At 44.8% G+C, this 12,512-nt stretch overlaps 1 protein-coding gene across 3 annotated transcripts in view; it reads left to right on the top strand.

The window, feature by feature from the left end:
• The first annotated feature begins 2,688 nt into the window (after window positions 1–2,688).
• ass1 (argininosuccinate synthase 1) overlaps window positions 2,689–12,512 on the top strand; it is a 59,265-nt gene continuing 49,441 nt past the window's right edge. Inside the window, exons 1-3 of one of the 3 annotated variants that reach the window (XM_031890404.1) lie at window positions 2,689–2,775; window positions 10,099–10,168; window positions 11,222–11,334. In XM_031890404.1, the coding sequence (XP_031746264.1) occupies window positions 11,227–11,334 (108 nt within the window). In that variant the 5' untranslated portion in view covers window positions 2,689–2,775; window positions 10,099–10,168; window positions 11,222–11,226. 3 annotated transcript variants of the gene reach the window in all.

Raw genomic sequence — 12,512 nt, 5'->3', positions numbered from 1 at the left:
GTCCCTTCCCAGAGGCTATTATCCCCCCACTGCTACTATAGGCACCATCTCTCCCTACTATACCTGCTATCCCACAGCCCCAGTCCCTTCCCAGAGGCTATTATCCCCCCACTGCTACTATAGGCACCATCTCTCCCTACTATACCTACTATCCCACAGCCCCAGTCCCTTCCCAGAGGCTATTATCCCACTGCTACTATAGGCACCATCTCTCCCTACTATACCTGCTATCCCACAGCCCCAGTCCCTTCCCAGAGGCTATTATCCCCCCACTGCTACTATAGGCACCATCTCTCCCTACTATACCTGCTATCCCACAGCCCCAGTCCCTTCCCAGAGGCTATTATCCCCCCACTGCTACTATAGGCACCATCTCTCCCTACTATACCTGCTATCCCACAGCCCCAGTCCCTTCCCAGAGGCTATTATCCCCCCCCACTGCTACTATAGGCACCATCTCTCCCTACTATACCTACTATCCCACAGCCCCAGTCCCTTCCCAGAGGCTATTATCCCCCCCCACTGCTACTATAGGCACCATCTCTCCCTACTATACCTGCTATCCCACAGACAAGAGATAGGGGTACATTACTGAGATTTCCCAGAATTCCTATTGCTACTATGTGGGAATATAGGCATTCACCCCTGTTAACCCTGATTAAAGACAGAACCTCCCTATGGCTGTAGCCACACCAATGACTGTGCAGAAATATGGATATAGACACCTATTGAAACAATGAGGGGAGGAGAAGGAAGTAGAGGCAGTGCAGTAAAGGATATGGGGTGACAGTGGGGAATTTCAGCGGATTTAGCAATAATATATCCTGGGTGCGACACGACTGCCTCCCTGTGCCTATTCCGCCCCCAGAGCACAGGGAAGAGTCAGTCTTGATACTGTGATTCTATGCAATTTCTATACAGGTTCCTACAGTCGCTGGGATGGGGCCACACACAGTGGGGGAAATATAATGTCATGGTTTTCTAAAAAAAAAAAAAAAAACAACTCAAATGTTAAAGGGCAACTACACAACTGTTTTTGTTTGCCTAATGGGCAAAAATCTAATTCCAAGCAACTGGCCAATATCCGTTTATTCCTGATTCTCACTTAAAAGTTATGTGTCAATTTAACTACTATTGAAACCAGTGTCTGGCAAGTGATTATATTCTGTGCACTGCTGGTTCTGGCCACTGAAACCAAATGGATAAACAAGTACAGCTTTCAATAGCAATGACAGTTACACATAACTATAAACCCAGTGAGAATGAGGAATGAATGGATACTGGGGAGTTGTATCAGGAGTCAGAACCAGCAGTGCAGGGAAGGGAAAGGGACAGACACAGTGACAGTTACACATAACTATAAACCCAGTGAGAATGAGGAATGAATGGATATTGGGAAATTGTATCAGGAGTCAGAACCAGCAGTGCAGAGAAGGGAAAGGGACAGACACAGTGACAGTTACACATAACTATAAACCCAGTGAGAATGAGGAATGAATGGATATTGGGGAGTTGTATCAGGAGTCAGAACCAGCAGTGCAGAGAAGGGAAAGGGACAGACACAGTGACAGTTACACATAACTATAAACCCAGTGAGAATGAGGAATGAATGGATATTGGGAAATTGTATCAGGAGTCAGAACCAGCAGTGCAGAGAAGGGAAAGGGACAGACACAGTGACAGTTACACATAACTATAAACCCAGTGAGAATGAGGAATGAATGGATATTGGGGAGTTGTATCAGGAGTCAGAACCAGCAGTGCAGGGAAGGGAAAGGGACAGACACAGTGACAGTTACACATAACTATAAACCCAGTGAGAATGAGGAATGAATGAATATTGGGGAGTTGTATCAGGAGTCAGAACCGGCAGTGCAGAGAAGGGAAAGGGACAGAGAGACACAGTGACAGTTACACATAACTATAAACCCAGTGAGAATGAGGAATGAATGGATATTGGGAAGTTGTATCAGGAGTCAGAACCAGCAGTGCAGAGAAGAGAAAGGGACAGACACAGTGACAGTTACACATAACTATAAACCCAGTGAGAATGAGGAATGAATGAATATTGGGGAGTTGTATCAGGAGTCAGAACCGGCAGTGCAGAGAAGGGAAAGGGACAGAGAGACACAGTGACAGTTACACATAACTATAAACCCAGTGAGAATGAGGAATGAATGGATATTGGGGAGTTGTATCAGGAGTCAGAACCAGCAGTGCAGAGAAGGGAAAGGGACAGACACAGTGACAGTTACACATAACTATAAACCCAGTGAGAATGAGGAATGAATGGATATTGGGGAGTTGTATCAGGAGTCAGAACCAGCAGTGCAGAGAAGGGAAAGGGACATACATACACAGTGACAGTTACACATAACTATAAACCCAGTGAGAATGAGGAATGAATGGATATTGGGAAGTCTCTTAGAATTACATTTTCTCTGTTTTAGGCAGAGTTTCCCTTTAAATGAAAGGTGACCTTGTTCTCAAATACATTTTATTAAACCAGATGCAAGCCCCCCCCCCCCCCCAGTTAAAGGGACACGCTGTACTATTGCCCCTCTGTGTTTACATGAGGCTTTGTTTATCCCGGCAGAGAATGAATAGTTACCCTATAGGGAGCAGCCTACAGGGCTGCCGTGTGTGTGAGTGCAGGGAGAGGGGTAGGGAGCACCCAGTGATGTCAGCAGCACACCCCCTGCCCGCCCCTGCCTACGGTTGCTATGTAAGGGAGCAGGGAAGGGACTGGGGCAGCACTAGAGACCTGCAAGCCCGGTGAGTATGTGCTGCTGCTTCATGGCTCCATCTGTTGTGTATCTGATACCCACTGTGCCCAGTCCCTGGCATCAGCCTCCCTGTCTTTCTCACTCCATTCTCTCCTTCCTATCTGTCTCTTTCTGTTTATCATATCCATAACCCAGGGCTGGAGGCTGGGATTCCTTTATACTGACCTGGCAAACACAGGGTTACTTTCTAGCTAGAGCTTTGTAAGGAGAAGGTGTTGAGTTTAAAGGGCACTGCAATCTACAGGATAGGGGCAGGCACAGATGGAAACTATAAATATATATATAACACTTAAAGAGAGGCTAAAGTAGTGCTGGGGTACAGCTTATTGTGTGCCCAGAACATTCCTTCTCTGTATATTTGTATTTATACATATGGGAGGGAGGTGCCATAGTGTTTCCCTTAGACAGTACAGTATGGGGGTACAGCTTATTGTGTGCCCAGAACATTCCTTCTCTGTATATTTGTATTTATACATATGGGAGGGAGGTGCCATAGTGTTTCCCTTAGACAGTACAGTATGGGGTACAGCTTATTGTGTGCCCAGAACATTCCTTCTCTGTATATTTGTATTTATACATATGGGAGGGAGGTGCCATAGTGTTTCCCTTAGACAGTACAGTATGGGGGTACAGCTTATTGTGTGCCCAGAACATTCCTTCTCTGTATATTTGTATTTATACATATGGGAGGGAGGTGCCATAGTGTTTCCCTTAGACAGTACAGTATGAAGGTACAGCTTATTGTGTGCCCAGATCATTCCTTTTCTGTATATTTGTATTTATACATATGGGTAGGGGGTGCCATAGTGTTTCCCTTAGACAGTACAGTATGGGGGTACAGCTTATTGTGTGCCCAGAACATTCTTTCTCTGTATATTTGTATTTATACATATGGGAGGGAGGTGCCATAGTGTTTCCCTTAGACAGTACAGTATGAGGGTACAGCTTATTGTGTGCCCAGAACATTCCTTCTCTGTATATTTGTATTTATACATATGGGAGGGAGGTGCCATAGTGTTTCACTTAGACAGTACAGTATGGGGGTACAGCTTATTGTGTGCCCAGAACATTCCTTCTCTGTATATTTGTATTTATACATATGGGAGGGAGGGGCCATATTGATATGTGAAGTTCCTAGCAAGAGCTTATACTAAAGGGAAAGTGCAGGGCTGTGCTGTAACCGGTGCAGCCTGCAGTAGTCATAACCAACTTGGGTTGAATCAGAGAAGCTGCTGATGAAACCAATCCCTGAGATGAAATCAGACTCAAGGCATTCGTCATTCTGCTACTGACTTACCCTTGTAAAACCAGACACAGTGCATTTGGGCTAACTTCCCCTTTGAGGTTAAAACTGGGAGATTTGGAGCAACTAATGAGCTGTAATAACAATAAAACTTTAACCTCATTGAGTTTTTTGGCTGCCGGGGTCAGTGACCCCCATTTGAAAGTGGCAAAAAGTTAGAAGAAGAGGGTAAATAGTTCAAAAACTATAAGAAATAAACAATGCAGACCAATTGAAAAGTTGTTCAGAATGGGCAATTCCATAACATACTACAGTTAATTTAAAGGTAAACCACCCCATTAATTTGTATTAATATTTTAATTGCCCCATGTGGGCATGGGGAACAGATTTTCTTTTGCACCCACTGGGGGTCATTTATCAAGACCGCCCATGGGCAGTAACCCATTGCAACCAATCAAATTGTTGCATTCATTGTTCAACCTGCTGCTGGCTGAAAAAAAGCAAATTACCGATTGGTTGCTATGGGTTACTGCCCAGGGGCAAATCAGAAGGTTCCATATGTGGGCAGAGACCCCGTATTTAACTCAGAAGACGTGCAAAGGTCACAAGCCCATGAAATTTGCTTTATCTTAAGGTGTAAGGTTAGTTGCCCTTTGCACATCTGGCAAGAAGTAGTATTGAGCAGGTATGGGAGATCTCTCACCTACAGCCCTCATTCTCTTGCCATTGTGCTGAACGGAGTCAAGGGCTAATGTGGCTGAGGAGGTTCTCGTCTGGGTCTACTTACCCTTTTATATTACAGGGTTGTGAAACCAGTAAAACACTGGGGGAGAGAAACACGGAAATATTTGTTCGTTGGTTTAGTTTGTGACTAAGTTAACTTCCCTTCTTCTCTAGAACTGCCTCATTAAAGGGACAGTGTGGGGGGGCTGTTCATACAACTCCTTAGCCTGGTAGATTTCCATACAAATATACAGAGAGGGAATGTTCTGGGCACACAATAAGCTGTACCCCCATACTGTACTGTCTAAGGGAAACACTATGGCACCTCCCTCCCATATGTATAAATACAAATATACAGAGAAGGAATGTTCTGGGCACACAATAAGCTGTACCCTCATACTGTACTGTCTAAGGGAAACACTATGGCACCTCCCTCCCATATGTATAAATACAAATATACAGAGAAGGAATGTTCTGGGCACACAATAAGCTATACCCTCATACTGTACTGTCTAAGGGAAACACTATGGCACCTCCCTCCCATATGTATAAATACAAATATACAGAGAAGGAATGTTCTGGGCACACAATAAGCTGTACCCCCATACTATACTGTCTAAGGGAAACACTATGGCACCTCCCTCCCATATGTATAAATACAAATATACAGAGAAGGAATGTTCTGGGCACACAATAAGCTGTACCCCCATACTGTACTGTCTAAGGGAAACACTATGGCACCTCCCTCCCCTATGTATAAATACAAATATACAGAGAAGGAATGTTCTGGGCACACAATAAGCTGTACCCCTATACTGTACTGTCTAAGGGAAACACTATGGCACCTCCCTCCCATATGTATAAATACAAATATACAGAGAAGGAATGTTCTGGGCACACAATAAGCTGTACCCCCATACTGTACTGTCTAAGGGAAACACTATGGCACCTCCCTCCCATATGTATAAATACAAATATACAGAGAAGGAATGTTCTGGGCACACAATAAGCTGTACCCCCATACTGTACTGTCTAAGGGAAACACTATGGCACCTCCCTCCCATATGTATAAATACAAATATACAGAGAAGGAATGTTCTGGGCACACAATAAGCTATACCCTCATACTGTATTGTCTAAGGGAAACACTATGGCACCTCCCTCCCATATGTATAAATACAAATATACAGAGAAGGAATGTTCTGGGCACACAATAAGCTGTACCCCCATACTGTACTGTCTAAGGGAAACACTATGGCACCTCCCTCCCATATGTATAAATACAAATATACAGAGAAGGAATGTTCTGGGCACACAATAAGCTGTACCCCCATACTGTACTGTCTAAGGGAAACACTATGGCACCTCCCTCCCATATGTATAAATACAAATATACAGAGAAGGAATGTTCTGGGCACACAATAAGCTGTACCCCCATACTGTACTGTCTAAGGGAAACACTATGGCACCTCCCTCCAATATGTATAAATACAAATATACAGAGAAGGAATGTTCTGGGCACACAATAAGCTGTACCCCCCTACTGTACTGTCTAAGGGAAACACTATGGCACCTCCCTCCCATATGTATAAATACAAATATACAGAGAAGGAATGCTCTGGGCACACACAAACTATAGAATCATACCATTTCAGCCTCAGTGTTCTGAAGAGATGTGCCCAGAGCTGAGCGCTATGTTGGCGCTGGTGTATCATTAGGGTGGGGCAGCCATATCTCATACAGACACAACACTATTCAGGGTGGAACAAAGTTTGGTGCCCTGTGACCCTACACCCAGGGCATCTCTAATCAGAAGTAACAGGAACATACTTTGGACTTTGTGATTATTCCACCCCATCTGTACATTCCCACTTACCCTTGCACCGTACATCTTGCCCCCGGGCTTCAGGCCGCGACACTGCAATCACAACGGGATTTGCAAGGATTTAGCCCCTGTCTCTGTTACCCCGTCAGCTTCTTGTTTGCTTTCATCAGGGGTTGAGCCGTAGAGAGGGCAGACCCTGAGGCTGCTGGGGGGGGGGAGCGGGGCACTGATGAAAAATGTCTTACTCCCAAAGTTTAGGGGGGCTCCTCCTATTGCATTAGGGCCCAGTGACTTCTTCTTACCCCACTATTCTGTAATTGCCCTGACTGTGGGATAGTGAGTATAGTAAGGCAAGATGGTATCAGGGGTACAGAGTGTAACTGTGGGATAGTGAGTATAGTAAGGCAAGATGGTATCGGGGGTACAGAGTGTAACTGTGGGATAGTGAGTATAGTAAGGCAAGATGGTATCAGGGGTACATAGTGTAAGTGTGGGATAGTGAGTATAGTAAGGCAAGATGGTATCAGGGGTACAGAGTGTAACTGTGGGATAGTGAGTATAGTAAGGCAAGATGGTATCAGGGGTACAGAGTGTAACTGTGGGATAGTGAGTATAGTAAGGCAAGATGGTATCAGGGGTACAGAGTGTAACTGTGGGATAGTGAGTATAGTAAGGCAAGATGGTATCAGGGTACAGAGTGTAACTGTGGGATAGTGAGTATAGTAAGGCAAGATGGTATCGGGTACAGAGTGTAACTGTGGGATAGTGAGTATAGTAAGGCAAGATGGTATCAGGGGTACAGAGTGTAACTGTGGGATAGTGAGTATAGTAAGGCAAGATGGTATCAGGGGTACAGAGTGTAACTGTGGGATAGTGAGTATAGTAAGGCAAGATGGTATCAGGGGTACAGAGTGTAACTGTGGGATAGTGAGTATAGTAAGGCAAGATGGTATCAGGGGTACAGAGTGTAACTGTGGGATAGTGAGTATAGTAAGGCAAGATGGTATCAGGGGTACAGAGTGTAACTGTGGGATAGTGAGTATAGTAAGGCAAGATGGTATCAGGGGTACAGAGTGTAACTGTGGGATAGTGAGTATAGTAAGGCAAGATGTATCAGGGGTACAGAGTGTAACTGTGGGATAGTGAGTATAGTAAGGCAAGATGGTATCGGGTACAGAGTGTAACTGTGGGATAGTGAGTATAGTAAGGCAAGATGGTATCAGGGGTACAGAGTGTAACTGTGGGATAGTGAGTATAGTAAGGCAAGATGGTATCAGGGGTACAGAGTGTAACTGTGGGATAGTGAGTATAGTAAGGCAAGATGGTATCCGGTACAGAGTGTAACTGTGGATAGTGAGTATAGTAAGGCAAGATGGTATCAGGGGTACAGAGTGTAACTGTGGGATAGTGAGTATAGTAAGGCAAGATGGTATCAGGGGTACAGAGTGTAACTGTGGATAGTGAGTATAGTAAGGCAAGATGGTATCGGGTACAGAGTGTAACTGTGGGATAGTGAGTATAGTAAGGCAAAGATGGTATCAGGGGTACAGAGTGTAACTGTGGGATAGTGAGTATAGTAAGGCAAGATGGTATCAGGGGTACAGAGTTATAACTGTGGGATAGTAAGTATAGTAAGGCAAGATGGTATCAGGGGTACAGAGTGTTAACTGTGGATAGTGAGTATAGTAAGGCAAGATGGTATCAGGGGTAACAGAGTGTAACTGTGGGATAGTGAGTATAGTAGGCAAGATGGTATCAAGGGTACAGAGTGTAACTGTGGGATAGTGAGTATAGTAAGGCAAGATGGTATCAGGGGTACAGAGTGTAACTGTGGGATAGTGGAGTATAGTAAGGCAAGATGGTATCAGGGGTACAGAGTGTAACTGTGGGATAGTGAGTATAGTAAGGCAAGATGGTATCAGGGGTACAGAGTATAACTGTGGGATAGTAAGTATAGTAAGGCAAGATGGTATCAGGGGTACAGAGTATAACTGTGGATAGTAAGTATAGTAAGGCAAGATGGTATCAGGGGTACAGAGTGATAACTGTGGGATGTAAGTAATAAGTGGGATAGTGAGTATAGTAAGGCAAGATGGTATCAGGGGTACAGAGTGTAACTGTGGATAGTGAGTATAGTAAGGCAAGATGGTATCAGGGTACAGAGTGTAACTGTGGGATAGTGAGTATAGTAAGGCAAGATGGTATCAGGGGTACAGAGTGTAACTGTGGGATAGTGAGTATAGTAAGGCAAGATGGTATCAGGGGTACAGAGTGTAACTGTGGGATAGTGAGTATAGTAAAGGCAGATGGTATCAGGGGTACAGAGTGTAACTGTGGGATAGTGAGTATAGTAAGGCAAGATGGTCTCAGGGGTACAGAGTGTAACTGTGGGATAGTGAGTATAGTAAGGCAAGATGGTATCAGGGGTACAGAGTGTAACTGTGGGATAGTGAGTATAGTAAGGCAAGATGGTATCAGGGGTACAGAGTGTAACTGTGGGATAGTGAGTATAGTAAGGCAAGATGGTATCAGGGGTACAGAGTGTAACTGTGGGATAGTGAGTATAGTAAGGCAAGATGGTATCAGGGGTACAGAGTGTAACTGTGGGATAGTAAGTATAGTAAGGCAAGATGGTATCAGGGGTACAGAGTGTAACTGTGGGATAGTGAGTATAGTAAGGCAAGATGGTATCAGGGGTACAGAGTGTAACTGTGGGATAGTGAGTATAGTAAGGCAAGATGGTATCAGGGGTACAGAGTGTAACTGTGGGATAGTGTGTATAGTAAGGCAAGATGGTATCAGGGGTACAGAGTGTAACTGTGGGATAGTGAGTATAGTAAGGCAAGATGGTATCAGGGGTACAGAGTGTAACTGTGCGAGAGTGAGTATAGTAAGGCAAGAGGGACAAGCAGCTCATAAGAGCAATCCCAGGTAACCAATAAGGAGGCACCAGGTATCAGGTCTCTTCCCCCCCCCCCTGCCCATATTTTATTACATGTCTCACTATACAGGTTGGACATGACCCCCCCGGTATAACAATTAGAAGGCATTTATATATCTGTTTCCTGATTTGCCCTGTAGGAAATTCCCTGACTGCTATGAAAGGGCTGGAAGAGAAACAACACTTATAAACAGGGTCAATTTACCCTTTAATTGGAAAGCTATTGAAAGCAGTATCTGTCCTTTCTGACTCCCGCAATAATGTAGCAGAAGTCGGCTCTCTGCCAATCAATGCTGCAGTTTCCACAGCATCTTGCTGGCTTCCCCGCGATCGATTCACGAGTCAGAACCAGCAGTGCTGGGAATATAAACAGACACTGCTTTTCATAGAAATGACATTTCCAAAGAACTTGAAAACCCATGAAAATGTTGAAAGAATTTACACTGGAAAGCTGCTTAGAATTACATTTACACAATATAAATATCTAGGTTTATTTGCCCTTTAAAATGTATGTGCAGTAATAGAATAAAAGATAAGCAGTAAGAGCCTCTCTTTTTTTTCATCTTTCTCTTATTTACAGAGCTGTTTCCTAAATACGGGATTAACTGCCTGCTCAACCCATCGATCCACTGCTGTTTCATTGACACCCGGTCAGTAATATTAACACTTATTCATTATATAATCTGATCCCCCACATTGTAAGCAGCAGTCCTGCCCTGCTTTATGGCTGAGATTCTAGCTATCTGTATAACAGAGCATTCTGTCACAGTGGCACAGATCCTATCTGATCCCCCCATTGTAAGCAGCAGTCCTGCCCTGCTTTATGGCTGAGATTCTAGCTATCTGTATAACAGAGCATTCTGTCACAGTGGCACAGATCCTATCTGATCCCCCCATTGTAAGCAGCAGTCCTGCCCTGCTTTATGGCTGAGATTCTAGCTATCTGTATAACAGAGCATTCTGTCACAGTGGCACAGATCCTATCTGATCCCCCCCATTGTAAGCAGCAGTCCTGCCCTGCTTTATGGCTGAGATTCTAGCTATCTGTATAACAGAGCATTCTGTCACAGTGGCACAGATCCTATCTGATCCCCCCCATTGTAAGCAGCAGTCCTGCCCTGCTTTATGGCTGAGATTCTAGCTATCTGTATAACAGAGCATTCTGTCACAGTGGCACAGATCCTATCTGATCCCCCCCATTGTAAGCAGCAGTCCTGCCCTGCTTTATGGCTGAGATTCTAGCTATCTGTATAACAGAGCATTCTGTCACAGTGGCACAGATCCTATCTGATCCCCCCCATTGTAAGCAGCAGTCCTGCCCTGCTTTATGGCTGAGATTCTAGCTATCTGTATAACAGAGCATTCTGTCACAGTGGCACAGATCCTATCTGATCCCCCCATTGTAAGCAGCAGTCCTGCCCTGCTTTATGGCTGAGATTCTAGCTATCTGTATAACAGAGCATTCTGTCACAGTGGCACAGATCCTATCTGATCCCCCCATTGTAAGCAGCAGTCCTGCCCTGCTTTATGGCTGAGATTCTACCTATCTGTATAACAGAGCATTCTGTCACAGTGGCACAGATCCTATCTGATCCCCCCCATTGTAAGCAGCAGTCCTGCCCTGCTTTATGGCAGATTCTAGCTATGTTTATACAGTACACACAAGAGACTATAATAAGACCTATTTCTTTCTGTACCTACAGACAAGATGTCCCAGAGTAAAGGCATGGTGGTCCTTGCATACAGTGGGGGGCTGGACACGTCCTGCATTCTCGTGTGGCTGAAGGAGCAGGGTTATGATGTTATCGCTTACCTGGTGAGATGGTGCCATGGGCAGAATTCATATACAGGGGGGAATTAAGTAAAAAGGGTAAGGCACAAGGCCATGTATATAATATATAATAATAATAACATTATATAGAAGAGAAAGTATAAATCCCCCCTATAATGAGTGGCAGATGAACAGGGGGGCTGGCAGCGGTGCCAGGGGAAGCCACTTGTGGGGTTTATAATGGGGAATAATGCACAGGGCTCGGTGGCCCTTTCCCAGAACTGAGTCATAGTTTCTAGCCAGAGCCAACTGGTGCCCCGCCTGTCCCTTCCGTTGGCTGATGGGTGGGGGAGACAAAGGGGGGCCAGGAATCCGTGGGGTCGGTTCCTTTAGTGTAATGAGCGTCAGGCTGCCAATTCCTGGGCCCTTATCCTAATGAGCACAAACTGGTTTCCTCTCCAGCGAGCTGCAAAATGCCCATTTATAGTACAGTGCCCATACGCCATATTCACCCTTTATTTGCCCTCCTAGCTCCCATTTTACTTTATTCCATCTCAGGCCCCTTATTCCTCAGTGCCTACCCCCCTATCTCTCATTCCATACAAGTTACCCCCTCTCCATGTTGTACCGCACTCACAATGTCTACAGCACTCCCATAACCTATACGTGCGCACAGGAGAATCATGTTATTATAAACAATTCATAATTCATTCACAATTATGTTTATGAGTTGGGGAATCTTGGGACTGTGGGTGGAGACATGTTATGAGTTGGGGAATCTTCAGATTGTGGGTGGAGACATGTTATGAGTTGGGGAATATTGAGACTGTGGGTGGAGACATGTTTATGAGTTGGGGAATCTTGGGACTGTGGGTGGAGACATGTTTATGAGTTGGGGAATCTTCAGATTGTGGGTGGAGACATGTTTATGAGTTGGGGAATCTTGAGATTGTGGGTGGAGACATGTTATGAGTTGGGGAATCTTCAGATTGTGGTGGAGACATGTATGAGTTGGGGAATCTTGGACTGTGGTGAACATGTTATGAGTTGGGGAATCTTCAGATTGTGGGTGAGACATGTTATGAGTTGGGGAATGTTGAGACTGTGGTGGAGACATGTTAATGAGTTGGGAATGTTGGGACTGTGGTGGAGACATGTTTATGAGTTGGGGAATGTTGGGACTGTGGTGGAGTTATGTTTATGAGTTGGGAATCTTGAGGCTG

The sequence above is a fragment of the Xenopus tropicalis genome, chromosome 8 (genome assembly GCF_000004195.4).
Source record: "Xenopus tropicalis strain Nigerian chromosome 8, UCB_Xtro_10.0, whole genome shotgun sequence".
Taxonomy (NCBI): domain Eukaryota; kingdom Metazoa; phylum Chordata; class Amphibia; order Anura; family Pipidae; genus Xenopus; species Xenopus tropicalis.
This window is presented reverse-complemented; position numbering and strand designations above follow the sequence as displayed.